This window comes from Protopterus annectens, chromosome 3.part1 (assembly GCF_019279795.1).
Source record: "Protopterus annectens isolate FY-2018-M chromosome 3.part1, PAN1.0, whole genome shotgun sequence".
Classification (NCBI taxonomy): domain Eukaryota; kingdom Metazoa; phylum Chordata; order Ceratodontiformes; family Protopteridae; genus Protopterus; species Protopterus annectens.
In genome coordinates, this window is record NC_056732.1 from 90,314,371 (window position 1) to 90,333,349 (window position 18,979).

General features: G+C 40.2%; 1 protein-coding gene across 1 annotated transcript in view; it reads right to left on the minus strand.

The window, feature by feature from the left end:
- Positions 1-18,979, minus strand: part of WASHC5 (WASH complex subunit 5) — a 1,015,994-nt gene that overhangs the window by 294,995 nt on the left and 702,020 nt on the right. Inside the window, exon 20 of the mRNA XM_044066602.1 lies at positions 1,337-1,499. Coding sequence (XP_043922537.1) covers positions 1,337-1,499 — 163 coding nt within the window. The remainder of the gene's footprint in view (positions 1-1,336; positions 1,500-18,979) is intronic.

Consider the following 18,979-nt stretch of genomic DNA (forward strand, 5'->3'; position numbering starts at 1 on the left):
TTTAATGTTTGGCACTTAATGTACCTCAGGACCGTTAACCATGTTTATTAGGTTATGCAAAACATTAACATTCAAGACACTGTGGTCAATACAAATACTCTGAGCAACAACCCTGTTGATATGTTAGACAAACTGTGTCCAAGCATGGAATATGCAATGTAACAAGAAAGAAGAATAAATATTTGTAATTCAATAGCAGCAAAGTTCCCCAGAAATAAATTAAACATGATACTCTCGTTAATTATGTGGTCAATAATTCAAACTCCTGATTAAGGGTTAGAAGGCTGTATATTTACTTAATGTATTGTTATTTGAAGTCTGAAGACTTCAAAAATATTATATGTGCACAGAAAATACCTTACACTTGTTTGATTTTACTCTTATCTGTGAAATTCAATACCTTCACTATGAATGCATTACATACTGTTAAAACTTTACTTTTAAAAGAACAGTAACTTTCTTCCAACATAAGCAAACCACTTTTTCCCCCAACGGTTGGCCTTCATTCTGCATTGTGTTTATATTTTAACACAACTTAAAACAACAGGCTCAACTCATCTAGAGGATTACAACCAATTTTCCTAAGTGTTTACATATGCAGCTGTTAAGAAACCAAATAAAATCTAGTTTTTGGCGTGTCATTATTGAAACAGACTTTTCTTATCTCCCCCTTACTCCAGCATTTAGTCCATGTGTCTCCCTTTATTACTACAACCCTTGAATGGGTCAGAACACCCCCTTCTATTCTCTTGAACCTTAACTACCTTAGCCTTATTTGTGCCACTATTTATGTTGTACTGATCTAACCCCTTTCAATCAAAGCTATGAGTGACATGTTTTGCACTCCCCTGTTCCTCTTCCTAAACTTTTAAAAATACAAAAACAATAAAAACTTAGTAAAACCACACAGCAGGAAGTCAGCCTACTAGAAAAATACCAACGGCCAAAGTAAACGTTTTATTTAGCAGAATTTTGATGAAGTCCAAATTACCGGGACAAAAGCGCTAAATGAAACATTTACTTTGGCCGTTGATGTTGTTTTTCCAGTAGGCTGACTTCCTCCTGTGTGGTCTTCCTAAACTTTCATTGGTTGAGTAATTTTTTAACCAAGGCTTATCTAACACTGTGACTTGCCATTCACAATGCAAACAGAAAAATGCATGGTTTTATTTCATCTGTTTTGGATGTGACATTTATATACATGGATATTCACTGCCAGGTGCCTCAAACTACACATACATCCACTTTGCAGCAGAAATTGAAGTCGCAAACAAACTCTGAATAATCAGAACCTTAACTGCCTTGGTCAGAAAAGGTAAGAAACTTTTGAAATTACCTGAAGTTCTTTCACGATCATAAAACACAAAAGCTTATCCAAGCCATTTAAGCCAAATGTCCCTAAAGTGCCTTGAATTTCAGAGAAGAGCAGATTGTTGGTAATTTCCTGGTGAGTCCTCGTGTCATACCATGTGTTCAGTTGAGGAATGTAGCATGTTACTCTGCAAAGACAGGAGATCTACAATGAGGTGCATACAAAAGAACATGCAAGTAAAGCTTCTGATCTACATTGTACTGAGATGGAGGACACAACCTATTAAAATGATTTAGAAGCTCAGCAGGTAGTTCAGTCTTTGCTTTTGAGGTAAACAACCCACGGAAATGACAACATTTTATTTCCATTTTATCGCTATTTTCCATATGTTCCTACAGCAGGTAGATTCTGAAAAATTCTGAGAAGTTAGATTTCTAACATTATGCACGGTATTCAAATAGCATGAAAAAGTAATATGCATGCATTCTCCCTCTATGCAAGCTTATCCATGTAGCCCATTGTATTCAACTCTAGATTACAGATACTGGCATATCTGCACGGGATATACAGTCCACCTCTGTGAATACCAGAAATGTAGTTTCTCTTGCTGTCATCAGAGGAATTCTCCTAAAAGCATATTAACTGATGACACCATAACTACATGTGCGTGGCAAGCATGTTTGTGGTCATGTATGATGAGATTGTGTGGAAATATATGGCAAGCTACCATGCAGTGCAAATTGTACCCATTTTCCCTGCTGTTTGCTTCTGTTCACCACTTGTGTTGTCCTAGTTCATTGGTATCGAAACTGTAGTTACCCTCATCAGATATGAAAATAAACAAACTGAAAACAAACCACTGCATTTTCTATCCACCTTGAAAGAAATACTAGTCAGATGCCATGACATTAGATTTTTTTTTTTTTTGCAACAACATACATTCCACATAGAGGGCATGAACTGGAATATATGGCAGGCTACAAAAATCAACCCCTTCAACCAAGTTTAAGTACAATGACAGATGCACAGTACAACAACAATAAACGGCGGAATCCAAGTCATAACAGCGATTCATTTATGGACTTTGGAATTTGCAGTGTTATGAAAAGAGATTTCCTTTGCTGATTGTGCATATCCAAAGATGGATTTATCTGACTGCCCATTTTATTTTATTTTTTGGTTTAACTCTGTATTTTTGTTATTTGTACCCAGAGTTGTATTTGCTTTGCGGATTGCTGTAGGATGGAACTGAATGGGATAACATTTTGTAACACGCTGTTCCAAACAGGATGAGGAACATCTGTTTCAGTAAGCTTGGTATACTTTGGGGATGGTCTGTCACTTCCAGAAAGGTTGTTATTTTATGCAGATCGGCTTGTGATGTAGCTCTGTTCAACTCAACCTAGACAAGGAAAAAGGGACTCCAGGGTGAGAGGGAGGGTACAGGGTTCCTTAAATAGTCATACTGTCTTACTTGACTGTCCTTTGTTCTGGGGGTTCCAACTGTCCTTTTGGAACCTCCCTGCTACTACTTTTTAAACATCTGTCACCAGCAGTCTGCTGAGACGGTTTATCTTGTTTCTTGCCAAAACTGGACAAAGGAGCAGAAAATCCCTTGGAAAATTTAGAGAAGGAGGGCTGAAAATCTGAGATTCCCTGAATCAGCTTACTTCCCTCATCACATTTTTGATAGCCTCTGCAGAAGAGGATCCAAAAATTAATCTCTATCCAAAGGAAAATTCAAAACTTCATTTTTGACATTTTATGAGAATGTAGCCAGGCAAACCTTCTCAAAACAGTACCAGTGGCAACAACCTTGGAAGCAGTACCTACAGATTCATAAACACACTTCAATGAGCAGTGACCTAAGAAACATAAGAAACTAAACCAGAAAAAGCATGTTTTTCCCTCACAAGAGGAAAATACAGTCATAACTTTCCTCATACTGTCACAATTAGTTGGTATAAACTTTAAAATGTGAGCGTGACAATGCAAAATGCTAAAAAACAAAATTGCAACAGCTTTACCAGCCTTGTCAGAAGGAGAAGTATTAGAATTAAGAAAATGCTTGGTAGCATCTGGATTAACTACAGCTACAGATGCTGAGTCAGGTTTAGGATGAATGTATAAAAACCTGAAAGATTCAGGAACTTTGTATATTCTATCTGCTTTCTTAGGGCAGCAAGTTGTCTGCAAACGAAACCAGAGGCTGTGACATGCACATCCGCCAATACTAAGAGCACTGGGAGAGGAGTGACCATTCTGACAATTCCAGTTATAGCAATCCACAGTATTTCCTGATGGAATGAGAAACATCAGTATTCTCCCACTGAAAATGCTAGCACATTCCAGAAACAGTTTCAGACAAAGAGATTGTTTTGTCAAGGAGATTCAGATAACATGTTCTCCCGAGACTGAATCAGAAATCGGAGGAGAAAAGCCTGTATCCATCCCTTCACATTCCCCTACAGATTCAACATCTTGAAACTATTCAGGGAATGATAAACCACTTTTTGTATTACCAGAAACCATTTTACAAGAAGGGTCAACAGCTTGCACAAGACCATGGGATAAGGCCAATAAATTACTCCTGTCCAAAGAAACTGATGCAGACGTTAAATGTTAAGTTTTCTGACTCTTTTTTTATGGGAAAGTTGGGGCAAACATACCCAGTACTGCCAGCAACAACTTCCTCATGGACTGACACAACATTCTGGATAAACAAGGACACATTCCCTTCCATTCCCTCATGGCCAATAGAGCAGGACATGGCCAACTCATAGTCCATTGTTTTTTTTGTTGTTGTTGTGTCTTTCAGCTTTTCCCGGTTAGGGGACGCCACAGTGGAACTCCGGTCCACTAATGATTGGTAGTTGATTTTTACGTGCCGAGTTACCAGCCCTGACGCACAACCTTCAACGAAAGTATGCCCATTCACGCATGTCTCCACGCAGAAGACACTCTAGCTGAGAATCGAACTGGACAGCGTCTTACTGTGAGGTGACAACGCTACCGCAGCACCACCACCGCGGAAGTCCATTGTTATTTAAAGCTATATAAAAGTGTGTTTACTGACTGCTACATTACTTTTATGTACTTTTAAATGGCAGCACGCATTTTTTTTTCTTTTTTTTTTTTTACTTTTGTGGTTAAAAGTTGTTAAAAACTATTTGTTCTGTAAAGAAACTGTGTTTATTTTATTTTATGGGGCTGGGTAACAGGTTTCAAGTGCTTTTAACTGTATTTCTTGTGGGAGAAGTGACTTTTTTTTTTGCAACTTTTCTTCTGTAATAACTATTGCTGCTAAACCTCCTCAGGAAACCAGCACCCTTTTTGGCTTCACCATGGAACAAACCACTGGTCCCTTAGTTGGACCTTCTTCAGCAACACACACATTAAGAAAATTTAAAAAAAGTTAACTAAGCAGCCTTTGCCGCTACAGTAGGCTAGTAATTTGCTTCAGCTACAGATGGATGACATTGCTGTGGCCAGAGCTGGTTCCTCAGGCCACTCATCTTTTTCCTCTGATCCTTCTTTTGTTATCCAGTCCATTTGTATGGATAACAAAAGAAGGATCAGAGGAAAAAGATGAGTGGCCTGAGGAACCAGCTCTGGCCACAGCAGAGTCATCCACCTGTAGCTGAAGCAAATTACTAGCCTACTGTAGCGGCAAAGGCTGCTTAGTTAACTTTTTTTAATTTTCTTAATGTGTGTGTGTGGCTGAAGAAAGTCCAACTAAGGGACCAGTGGTTTGCTCCATGGTGAAGCCAAAAAGGGTGCTGGTTTCCTGAGGAGGTTTAGCAGCAATAGTCATTACAAGAGAAAAGTTGCAAAAAAATCACTTCTCCCACAAGAAATACAGTTAAAAGCACTTGAAACCTGTTACCCAGCCCCATAAAATAAAATAAACGCAGTTTCTTTACAGAACAAATAGTTTTCAACAACTTTTAACCACAAAAGTAAAAAATGCGTGCTGCCATTTAAAAGTACATAAAAGTAATGTAGCAGTCAGTAAACACACTTTTATATAGCTTTAAAACAGTTGTTTTTCACAGAAAACTATTATAAACAACAAAAAAAGTAATGTGCAAGTTTTTTTTTTCCCAGAAGGGAATTTATCTGCACAGCAATGGAACAGTATTTGCCAACCATTGATACTCATAAGTCTGCAGAAGAGTGCCCTCTTCAATGGCAGGAAAGCTCTAAAGAGCATCCAAACCAGTCTTTTACTCAGCTCAGCTTGAACTATCTAATGGTTTAGGGGTGTCAAAGGTGTCCTGAAGCTTTGGAAGCTGCCCAGATGTTGTACATTATGCAGGACATAACCCATATAACTTAGACCACTGCAGCAGTGCTCAATATGAAGAACAAGCTGGTTGCATCACATGACATTAGGGTTGCTACTACAGGGACTATATATATATATATATATATATATATATATATATATATATATATATATATATATACACACACACACACACATATGTGTGTGCATGTATTTATTTATTTTTTTTTACTTACTAGTTGTAGTGGTTATACTGCTGCATCAGTGTTAACTTGTGGAAAAAAAACTGTAGTAAAATGTTTCACCATCCGACTGTGCAGCTTGTTTTTTTTTTGCCTTTCAGGGTCTTTGGCTTTGCAAAGGTTTTGGTGGGGTTTGTTCAGATGACTAGGACTCAACATTTTACAAAAGGGAAGAACAATAGTTAGAGCTGTGCTTACCAGCAATCCTTGGGCTTGTTAACTTTTAATTGGAATATTTCACCCTTTATCTTGGACTTTGGTGAAGAGAATTTTTTTTTAACTCAGAGTGCTTGCATGTTATATAACTTTCCATTTATGCAATTCATACATTCTGTGTTTATGTCATTATTTATATTTACATTTAATTTGCTTACATTTGTAAACATGCTTGGGGCTTCTGCTCTATAGCAATGCTAAAGTTGAAGTTGACTAACTGTCCTGTTACTCCCTGTCAATCAGATCAGGCCGCCCAGAAAGAGAGCAACCAGCTCACACAGCTACAACAGAAAAAGAATTACTGTTTTAAGGTTTAAGGCATGACAGAATTTAGATATGGACCTCCCACCTTGGCCAAGAGTCAATAATACGTTACAAACATCATCGTCTGCACTGAATTTAGCCAGATGCAAAACACAGGTGCCTGTTTCAAGAACCATACTGAGGCAAGAACCATACTGCAACCATACTGAGCCAAGAACCATACTGTAACAGTACTGAGTCAAGAACCGTAATGCAACTGTACTGAGCCAAGAACCGTAATGCAACTGTACTGAGGCAAGAACCATACTGCAACTGTACTGAGCCAAGAACCATACTGCAACTGTACTGAGCCAAGAACCGTACTGCAACTGTACTGAGCCAAGAACCGTACTGCAACTGTACTGAGCCAAGAACCGTACTGCAACTGTACTGAGCCATGCAACCGGCTTATTAAGTTTGCTAATGTAGATCTACAAACCTCCCACACACATGCTACATTCATAAAAATAAATGAAGAACATGGAAAATACAAAAAGCTCACGGACACTAAAGAGTGATGGTGATGGTGATGGGATTCTGTGGAGAGCATCTACTTTTACGGTGAGTACCTCACAGAATTCCATTATCATACGCCATCCTCTTTCCACATCCTCACAGTGATTCATTATTTATACACAGAATACTAAGTTATGAACCTGAAAGCTGAGTGGAGGCCACACCCAGCATCCCTTGGTTGATGGCTATAACAAATGGCAAAACTCTTTCCTTCAGCCTCCATCATGCAATCTAACTTGCAACATTTAATGAAGGTATACCCTGAAGGCCATATAGTTGCTTTACAAATACCAGCTGTTGACAAACCTCAAAACAAGCAAACAAGCAAAAAAGGCCAAAGATGCACCATAACCTCATACGGAATGTGTTCAAATAGCTCCATGCATGAACTTAAGCAATGGATCATAGCAAAACAACAATGCATCTTGCAAGCCACTTTTAAGAGATTTGATCATCTTTGGGTTCTGGATCCTTAGCTCTCCCCCAACCACCAAATAAAGATCTCATCTACAGAATAAAAATGCTAGCTGTGCAATAACTTCTCTCTGATATTCAGGAATATTCCACTACTAGTGATACAGAAGGAGCACCCATGTACTACTTCTGTATGTTGCAATGTTCTGCTGTAGTCATGATATGTAGAGGTCACTGTGATGCTGGCCAAACATTTTACTATGTAAAGTTATGCTTGCATTTCAATGCATTTAGACTTGTAAATGATGATGTACAACAGTGCGGGACATTTCGCATATGCTTCCTTAGTGGAAATAAGCAGTGCTCTGTCATATCTTGACCTGTTTGTATTTATACTACACATAATCCATGCATGATGAAATATTGAAAATCTCACAAAAAGCAAGTACTATTTGCATGCAGTCATCCTGACCTGAACATTCAGGAATGCTTGGTTGTCAATCTGCTGTTTTATAAATATGATTGTCACTAATATGCCATATTGTGAATTGGTTATATGTACAGGAATGATAGGACAGATCATTTCGTTGAGTAGATGTAATTACTTGTGATCAGCACATTGCTGTTACTTCTTCTTGCCAAGACATGTGTTTTCATCAAAACCTGTGATGCACACTACTTCTCTGCAACACACTGATATGGTAATCCTTACAAATTTGGATTATTACACATTTAAAGTCAGACATTCTGTGCAACACTTGTAGTTGATACAATACACTCTAGATTCTATAATTAGATCGGTAAGTGTTCGACTATAGCACTGACCATCATTAATGCGTGCGTCTGTGTCTGTAGTGCTAGGTGAGACTGGATTCACTCATATATATGTACACTTCCACTCTGAAGAAACACTTATACTGGGAGAGGGTCCCCCATCAATTTCTTTCACCTTTATCACAAATGTCTTCTCTGTAAAACACTGAAGAGGTTGTTCTTTCAAAAGTGTGCTATCTCACTGCTGGAGTCAGACTTCTCCTATGGTGCTTCCAGCTGATAATGTGTACTTTACATTGTGTAACTAGATAGGCAGATGGTTCAAATCTGGCATTGCTTAAATATTATGCATGTGTGTGTGTCTGTACTTTCAGGTAGTATTGGCTTCATCAAAAGATCTGTTGTGTACAGTTCCACGTATAAGACATATTTACACTGCTTGTACTGAAATCACATTTCCATGTTGAAAAAAGAAGCGGAGGCATAGGCATGCTCTTCAACCTGTGACAAAATTAATGGCTCAGCTGGCAACATATACACAATTTACAAAGGACAGTTTCTCTATTCTTACAAGGAGTGGCACCCTACAGCAAGTGTTAATGCTCTGAACATTCTTCACGAGTTGTTTTTTTTCCCCAAGTCTGAACTGTCCTGACTTGACCATTAGGCTGTGGATATTTCAGTATTTAGGCCATGTCTATTATTTCAAACATATCTTAAATTCCATACTTACAGACTGTGGACCACCATCTGAGACAGTTTTACCAGACTTTACATGTGTCGAAAAACAGCTTTAAGTGCACTGATAACATCAGCTACAATGCTCATTATTAACTTCATAACCTCTGGAACCTTTGAATAATACTGAATACGTATTAGATATAAAAAGTCAAGAAGATGAAGCAACTCTGTTCCAACTTTACTCTCTGGTCTTCCATGTACTCTAACAATCATATTTTCATTTGAATTATTGTTATGATATGTAATGGTCTTCCAGGAACTCTGTAACAAATTGCATCTTACCAAATTATATCCTCATTTGAATTACTGTTATGGTAAGTAGTGTAATAACAATCTCAAACTACAATGACATTCCAGACCAGTATAAAACACTATTTGCACTTCCTCAGTGTTTCACAAGTCCTAAATGTGACTCATAGATTTATCAACATTTAATTCTTGATTGGGCATTATCATTTTATGTGCTACAAACCTATGACTTTTCATGTAGCTAATTTCTTAAACAAAAATGAAGGGTCAGCATTTTTTGCTGAGCATCCTTTCACTCTCACATCCTAAAGCATTTTCATCTCCTGATAACTTCTGAGTATACTGTTAAAAATGTTCATCTTCTTTTCAGTCACGTGTCTGTGGAGCTGTCTAGTTTACTACCAATTCTTCCAAAGCAAATCACCTTGTTCCTTTGATAAACACACATGGCTCTGTATATGTTGCACACATTTCATTCTTTGGTTCATATTTTAAAACTAAATCACACTTCTGCAGCCTCAACAACCTTCCCTGCTGTTTCACTTGCTGAATCAGTTCTGCAATAGCTTCTGGTTTGGTTCCCTAAGACAGGTTTCTTGTAAGCATAGTCACTGAGCATTTCACATCAATATACTATTGCTAGCAGCTCTCTTTCAATGTTTGCACATTTCCTCTAGCATTTTGTAAAGGCTCTTGACCCATAAACATCTGATGTCTTTTCTGTAAAAATCACCGGTTTAATATCATTCTGGATGTGAAACGTCAAAGTACTTCACTGGGGTGCTTCAAGTACTAGCTGTTTAAGCATTTCAAAGCTCTTGTCCTGTATCATTTTACATAATTTTCTAATTCCTTAATGGCAACCTCACACCTACAGTATGGAATATTTTTTAAAGATTTGAAATATGCGCTCATTCCTTCCAAAAAAAAAAAAAAAAAAAAAACTTATATGAGAATTACTCTGTCCTGTGTTTGAGGCATCTACACTATCCCTTACTTTTTTGGTGACTGGTTTGGAATATAAAATGGAAGTCTCGGAAATCTGTACCTTTGCAAAAGTGAATTAAAGTACACAAATATGAAACTTCCTCATCAAGCTTTATTAAACTCATTAACTTGAATCAAACCAAACACTTTACTCTTGGCAAGGCAGGCACCACTTCAATACTACCAAAAAGAGAGTACTTTCATTTTCTAACTATATTCAAGTCTTTTGGGTATAAGGTTATGTAAATTTGTATGGCTTCACTACAGTAACCCATTCAGAGGGTGATGCTTTTGAATCACTGCCATTCCTCTATGTGGTTTAACGCTTGCTTGATCCTACCCCACAAAGCCATTAGAACATTCCTTGGAGCAAGCACTACAAGCAGCAATAAAGCGACTGTTAACAGATGAAAAAATCCTGATAAACAGCCTAAGCCAGTAAATAAATATTTGAACACTAAGTAAATCATCAGTCTGAACATTTTCTCATCCCCACATTAACTGGGTATTGACACCAAGAAATCATTTTACCACTTTGCACCTTTAACATGTCAAATAACTCAGAAAAATGAAGAATTCGCTACATAAACTAAATCTTGTATTTATTAGACTTGTATTCTCACATAAACACTTTCAGATACTGTTTTTTATGATAACCTGAGCACATAAGCAAGTTGCACTACTTCTGATTTCTGTCTTTGCAATGATTTAAACATTTAAGGTGACATGATATTACACTTGACTCTAGTATTCTGTTTAAATATCACATATCAGTTACCACTTCTGAACTTTCTTCACATTTCCAATTCAGAAAGTAATACTTCAGATTAAGTTCATTTTTTCACGTTATGCACTTTAGCAGTGTGATTCAATTTGCCATAGCTTCTACACACTTGCTTAATTGAACTGCATTATAGTTGCAGTCAAACTTTATGCACAAGGCATTTTATTGCCCCATGGACGACTGACTTGTCATTTTTGCCACAGAATGCATGGCTTATTTTTATCATTTACAGTCAACTTTACAAGCCACTCTACACATATCAAACAATGCAGTGAGCTTTTCCAACTGTGAACAAATAATTCCACTTACACCCCACAATCTCCACACACACAAAAAAAAACAGTTTACTTAATGTTAAATCATGTTCTCCTGATATTTCATCCTTTGTCTAATCAATTTCAAACATTATTCTGACACTCCTTTGGCTTGCTTGCTTCTTTATTGTAATATCAAACATAAAAAGCCGGTGTAGAATCTTGTTCCTTTGTAAAGAAAAACAGCAAATAAGTGGTAGCTTCTTTCTCATCTCACAGTAGATCTGGAAAGTGTGCATCATCAAAGCCTCCATTTGCTAACAGTGTGACTCTGAACAAGTCACTTAACCAGATACTACTTGTAAATCACCACTGAAAACAGACCATTTTTCCAGTGGGCTTACCCAGTTAAACAGTTACTACTACTGCTGCAGGATTTCTCTCTTTCACCACACCCCTCAAAACTCCAAAGGTTTTATAGTTTATAGATAACTGCTTACTGGCCATAATCCATTTAAAATGCAGACTTGAAGTTCAAAGAATAAACCAAAGGCCCCATTCAGCAGTGAAGTGAATTTTAAAGGTGTTTAGTGAATTGCTCTGCCTCACATTCAGCTGCAATTTGCTCCATAGCCTAAGTCCCCCCCCCCCCCACCTTTGACATTTCAGGCTGAAAAACTATTTTACAATAAAAGCACTTCAAGCCTGGGTTTTACGACTATTAAGAATTTTCACTATTTCAAAGACATTCTTTATGATCTGCAATGTTTTAATGGTCTTCTTACTACCTCATCCACTTTAAATGGTTAATAAACATTTTAAACAATGTTATCCCAAGAAAGATAAAGCAATCAGCTTAAACGAAATGCCGTCCTAAGGAAGAAGAAGACGAAGATGAAGACGAAAACAGCCTGGCTGAGAGCATCTTAAAACTATGTCTATACTCAAACGTGTTTAAATATTTAAAACCAGTATTAAATACATTTTGGGGTATTCATAGACATTTAGAAAATTTCACAGAGCATTTTTGTGCCAAAAATGAAAAGGCAAACCTAGATAGTAAATCAAAGAATCATGTATTGCTATGAGGCAAGGGACCAACATTTGCAAAACAAGAAGTAAGTAACTTACAGTATAATGACATACAAATGAAGAAGCACAGTCTAATTAGTGCATAATGACATACAGATGAAATAAGAGAAATCAAGATTCAGAGGCTTAAGGTGCTAAATGGTGCAGGCACTTGCATCTGTTTTTAAAAACAAAAATACACCTCAAAAATGTGGCACTGCAAGCAGAATGATGGCGACAGCAGCAGAATCCAGATCTGTAGCTGGCACATCTAGTGCCCCCGTTCTGGATCTAACACTATTCTAAGTTGAAGAGCAGAAAAAAAAGTCCCTTCCTTTCAGTATGACGCTCTGAGTATGGTTTGTTCTCCCCAGTCTGTGCCCCTAAACTCTGAGCCAAGTAGCAACAAAAAACACATACTGTTACATACTACTGATTGATTGGCATTATCTGATCATGCCTATCAGTTTGCAGTTAGGGCGAGTGAGCTCTTTGCTCCACCTTAACTACTCTTTTTGCAGAGACGTATGTCACTCAGCATTTGCTAAGCTCAAGATGCAGTCTCACAGATGCTCAAAGGGGCCACTCACACAACAGAAAGCAGTACTATCAGAGAATTACCTCCCACCAGCTGATAGAGTAACAGATCCGAAAACAGCTGTACACTGACACAGAAAGTATATGGGCATTGGTAGACGCACATGGCTCACTGACTGGACTGCAAGAAAATGGAGGAATATGTGAATTGTTTATACCCTTGAATAACAATGTATGCGTTGCACCTGCCACAGCAGCTACAGGGACCTTTCAGACACAAATTGAAGATACCTTATGTATTTTGCATGCATAAGTCTGTAAAACACTCAATATTTTCCTTGATATATTGCCTTCATGTGTGGATAACAATATCTGTTTTCCCAATATGTACCAAAAGAGAGAAACTTGCATAGCATCAATGATACTGCCCATCTTCTCAAAGTACTGGGAGCCATAGATTGGAACCTATGTGGCAATAAATGCCCCACCTGGTGTCTGTGTACACTGCTACATCAACAAGAAAGGCTACAATTCCACTGAATGCTAGGAAATGTGAAACACACAGGGGCCAGTATCCTGGCAGTGCTCATCATGCGCACATATGGCATACAAGTCAAGAGCGTCAAAGCATCTTGCATGGAAACATCTCATAAGGCCAACTAATAGGTGAATGTTAGCACAGTGGTGCATCTACATATTCACAACTATATGCATAACGGATAAAAAACAAAACCATCCATCTCCTTATCCATCCATAATGGATTAAAGGTGATGCAGGTGACCCATGATGCCCTGGCCAAAGATATCTGTAGAGAACCCCCCAAAGCATGTCAAAGAAACAACTGGGCACTTCCCACGCTTAAGCCAAAAGTGTGGGAGAGCATGTGTCTGGCCAATAGAACTCCTGGTTCTGCTGCTTGGATACATCTGGAGGGGCACTGGGGTATGTCCCCCCACAACAGCCTGCCAAACATTCACAGCATGCTGCACAATTTTGATTCACCATCATCAGGTAGGCCTGCTAGAATGTCCAAGACTCCACTGCCATACAGATGCAGGACCCACTGCAGTCACCACCAGCAGTGACATGGATGGCTTCAAACAACCACCAGGAGCAGCATGACAATTCTCCAAGATGGCATACAGTACAGCATACAGTGGAAGGGAGAGCAGCAACATCGATTCACCATCTCTGGGGCCTAATGTACACACTGACACTGTATTATAACAAAGAACAAAAGGATACATGCTGTGTTATGTAAAGATTATGCTGGGCAGGACATGGTTAAGTCACACAGTGTATGAGACATAGTACAGTTGTGTAAACCTAACATAAATGTAGATGTTCAAGTGTATTCACTGTTGCAGTCATCACATGTGGGTTATCCCTGCTGGGTAGTCCTCGGCCGGCCTGAATACCAGAGTAAAGGATTTCCCTCCTGTGTCGGCTGTCCCAAGACTGCAGCTGACATCAGGTAGTCACAGGGCTATAAAGGGTGGCATCTGATGCCATTACATCAGTTTTTCTTGCCCCCAATAGGTAGGAGCCCCTAAGAAGATATAGACATAAGGAAAGAAAGGGGGAAGTGGGAGGGAAACAAGACTGCAACAGTGAATACACTCGAACATTTACATTTATTGTAAATGTATACAACTGTACTATGTTCTTCGTGTTTCACTGTTGCAGTCATCACTTGTGGGGAGATTCCCAAAGCTGAGGAAGTGGGTGGAGGCATGCTGTACAGGTTATGGGGATGGTAGCATGCCCTGCAGAACTGCAGATGCAAATCCTGTCCTGGTTTTGGAGAATGTAGCCAGCTAGTAGTGCTTGGTGAAAGTGTGGATAGATGTCCATGTAGAAGCCTCCAGAACATCTTTGGTAGGATCCACTCTCAGCAAGGCCTTGGAGGTAGAGGCTGCTATTGTGGAATGAGATCTGATGGATTTGGGAGGACTCTTTCCATGGAAGGCATAGCAGAAATGTATGCAATGAGAGATCCATTTGGAAATGGTCTGCTTTGTAATGGGTTTCCCCTCTGTCCTAGGGGTGAACGAAAACAGTAGCTGTGGTCAGATTTTCTGATTGATTTGGTCCTGTCAAGGTAAAATCTCAATTGTCTGTGTACATCTAGGGTATGCAGAATTCTTTCTCCTTTATTGGTAAGTTTAGGAAAGAAAGTAGGTAGGTGTGTGGCCTGGTTGAGAAGTATATCGGAGACAACCTTAGACATAAAGTAGGGGTTTGGTTCTTAGAGAGACCCTGTCCACGTGGAAAATGATGAAGGACTCAGTGGCCATAAAGGCCTGGAGCACAGATACCCTCCTGGCAGAAGTGATGGCTAGCAAGAAAGCAGTTTTCCAAGAAAGAAACAAGATCTGCTGAGGATGCTGGCTCAAAAGGGGGTAAAGTCAACTTTTCCAGGACAAAGTCCAGATCCCAAGCTGGTGCAGGTGGCCTTCTAGGTGGTTTCGTGTGAGCCACACCTCTGAGGAACTGTTTTAACAGGTGTTGAGATAAAAAGAAGTTGTGTCTTACCATAACATTCCATCAGTGTTGTTTATCTTCACTCATTCATTAACTGATGGGTTCAGAACTGATCCTCGGTTCTGACTCAGCCACTGTGCCAAGCTCGTGTCAGCCAAAAAACTCTCATGCTAAGATTACCTATAGTGCCTCTTTCCCCATTACCTCAGATCAAGTTATCCCAAGGATGTAAAAAGCGGAGGCTTTTTTCTGCTCAGAATACCCTAAACAGGATAAAGAACCATATCCAAAAACCTCCAGGAACCTACTGGAGGGGCATAATGAATGAATGAAGATGAACAACAAAGATGGAACATTATGGTAAGACATAAATTCTTTATCTGATGTTGTTAATCTTCATTCATTCCTTACTGATGAGACAGAGTACCTAGCTACCTAGTTTCCTGGGAGGCCCTATGGAAGAATATTCCTGAGCAACACTGAGCCAAAGGTAGCTCTCCCCCTGGAGAACAAATCCAATTTGTAATGATTAATAAAGTTATGTGGGGAGGCCCATTTTGCTGCTGCACAAATATCATCCATGGAAGCTCTAGAGTGAAAAGCCACCGAAGTTGCTATAGATCTGGCTGAATGCACTCTAACTTTGTTTAGCAAGGGAAATTTGCTATGGTGGTAGAAAAAACGTATGGAATCTCTCAACTATTTTGACAAGGTAATCTTAGAAAATGCCTCTCCTATTTTAGGCCCAGAATAAGAGATAAAGAGTTGGTCGAATTTCCTAAAGGATTTTGTTCTGTCCAGGTAAAACCATAATTGTCTGTGTACATCCAGTAAATGGAGACAGTACTCACCTTTATTGGAAACATTTGGGAAGAACACTGGTAAGTCAATTGTCTGATTCATGGTTAAGTGTGAAATTACTTTGGGAAGAAAAGAAGGATTAGTCCGAAGCGATACTCTGTCTTTGTGAAAGATTATGTAGGGACGTTTGACACATAAGGCCTGAAGTTCAGACATTCTTGGTGTTGAAGTGATAGCCACCAGAAAAAAGGACTTCCACTAGACAAATTTAATGTCACAATTGGCTGCAGGTTCACAAGGAGGCTTTAGTCAGTGCCTGCAGCATGAGGGTGAGGTTCCAACGTTCAACAGGTTCTCTAATAGGGGGCCTGATATGAGAAACCCCTTTCAGAAAAGTTTTACAGAGGCAATGAGAAATCAAGGCGGTACCCTGAAGCCATTGCGACAACTGGAAATAGCAGCTAGGTGAACCCGAATTGTAGAAGCTGTTACTCTGGATTGTAATAGGGCTGAGAGATAATGGAGTGCATCAGGGACTGAGGTTGAACCAGGATCTATGTTATCAAGAGCCCACAAACTAAGTCTCTTCCACTTGTCACAATACAATTTTCTGGTGGATGGCTTATGAGAAGCCAGAAGAATGTCACGGACAGGGGAGGAAAGATTCTTCTGTCTGGAAATTATTGGAAGTGGAGAAACCAAGCTGTCAACCTGAGGCTGGAAAGGTTCGGGTGGAGTAACCCTTGAGGGTGTGACAGTAATTCCGGAGTTGGAACCGGAATCCATGGTTTGCATACTAGATGAGGCCAGAGGAAGGGAAACCAAACTTGTCGGGGCCAATAAGGAGCAATGAGGATTAATTTGCTTCTCAACCAAATCACTTTCTTCAAGAAATGCAGGATCAATGGTATCGGGGGGGGGGGGGGGGGGGCGCAAAGCAGTCCCGTGGGCCAATCGTGTTGTGAGCGTGTCCCTCAGGGGTTCCCCCTGAGGGGTGATTAGGCCAAAGTATCTTCTGCACTTGTGATTTACAGGTGAGGCAAACAAGTCACAGCAAGGCTGGCCTCAACAATCGAATATCATCAACGCCACTGAAGGACCGAGGGACCACTTGTGAGGTAGAAGAATACACCTGCTCAGTTTTTCTGCAATCACGTTGGAATCCCCAGGAATGTGTGCTGCTATTAGAAAGCGGCTGGAGGTGATCTCCCATTGCCAAATTCTCATGGTTTCCAGGCACAAAGGATAGGATTTGGTTCCCCCTTGTTTGCTGATGTACCAGACCACTGACATGTTGTCTGTCTGAATAGCAATAGTCCCTGATGGAAGGGCGAGGTGAAATGCTTGCAATGCTAGAAGCACCACCCTTAGTTCCAGGACACTAATATGCAAATTGGCCTCTGCAGATAACCAAATGCCTTGGACCATCTGTCCCTGAAAATGCCCCCACACCCAGTCAGGGAGGCGTCCGTGGTCACTGTGGCCTTGGGGGCAAAAGCAGTCGACTCCATAGAGATATGCCTGGCTGCATCCACCAAAGTAAGTCCTTCTTGCATAGATTTGTTAAACAAATTTGGAAATATAATGGGTGAGTTAACATTGTCCATTGTGTTAATAGAAGCCACTGGAGTATTCTCATATGTAGTCTTGCAAGCGGGACAATTGTTATTGTTTAAGCCATTGATCCCAAGATTTAAAGGACTGCCTGAGTGGGCACCTTGTCTCGGAAGAGTATCGCTTGAATCTGAGAAACAAGTCTTTCCAATCTGTGATGAGGCAGGGAGACTGTGCAAGACAGTGTGTTCAATGTTGTTCCTATGAATTCCAAGGACTGGGTTGGGGTTAGCTGCCTCTTCTCCATATTTATAGAAATTCCTAAACTCTGTGCTTGTGGTAGGGTGTACTGTAGTGTCATCATCAGTAGACGCTGGGTGGGACCAGTGAGGAGTATGGTTGCCACCCGTCCCGTTGTCAGCGGGACACTCACGGTTTGAGTGCTCTCATCCCGCTTCCCGCGCTCACCAAGCGTGGGACTTTAAAAGTCCCTTTTTTTCCCCTTTGCGCTTGCATTTTAAAATTGCCACGGAAAAGCCGAAAATACTTCCGGTTTTTCCACGGCAATGCGGCTACGTCACCACCCGGACCTGCAGTTAGAGGGATTCTCTGCTAGGTCCGGGTGGTAATGCAGCACAGTAATTGGCTGCAGCTATTTGTAGGGGGCGGGAACTTCTTGTGAAGAGCCCCATAAAGGTCGCAGCTGTAGAGCACTAAGCTCTATAGCAGCCCGGACAAAAGATCTGAATTTTTCGCCAGCATTAAACTTGAAGCCAGCATTGAAGCCAAGCCAGCAAGGGAGCCAGCCCAGCCAGCCAGCCAGCAAGGGAGCCAGCCCAGCCAGCCAGCCAGCAAGGAAGGGAGTCAGCCCAGCCAGCCAGCCAGCAAGGGAGTCAGCCCAGCCAGCCAGCAAGGGAGTCAGCCCAGCCAGCCAGCAAGGGAGTCAGCCCAGCCAGCAAGGGAGCCAGCAAGGGAGCCAGCCCAGCCAGCCAGCAAGGGAGCCAGCCCAGCCAGCAAGGGAGCCAGCCAGCCCAGCCAGCCAGCCCAGCCAGCAAGGGAGCCAGCCAGCCCAGCAATAACTGAGTGGTAAGTAGATAATTGCATTTTGTGGCTTTAGTTATTTAAAATGGGAATAGTGTGCTTTATTTAAGTTTTTAATGTTTAGGGGTAGATGGGGATGTAGTATGTAGTATTTAAATCTGTGCAGTGGTTATTTTGAGACTTTTGTACTAGTTTAAAATGGGAATATATTGTGGTTTAATTTTTTTAATGTTTAAAGGCAGATGGTGGGTGCAGTACGCAATATTTAAATCTGTAGTAGTTAGTTTAATATTTTTGTGTAGTAGTTTTTAAAGAGATAAAACCTGAATGTATATGTAATTGTTATTATGCTTGGGGGGTATGATTTGGAAGCATTACTTTTAAAAGGCTGAACTGTGTATAGAAGTTGT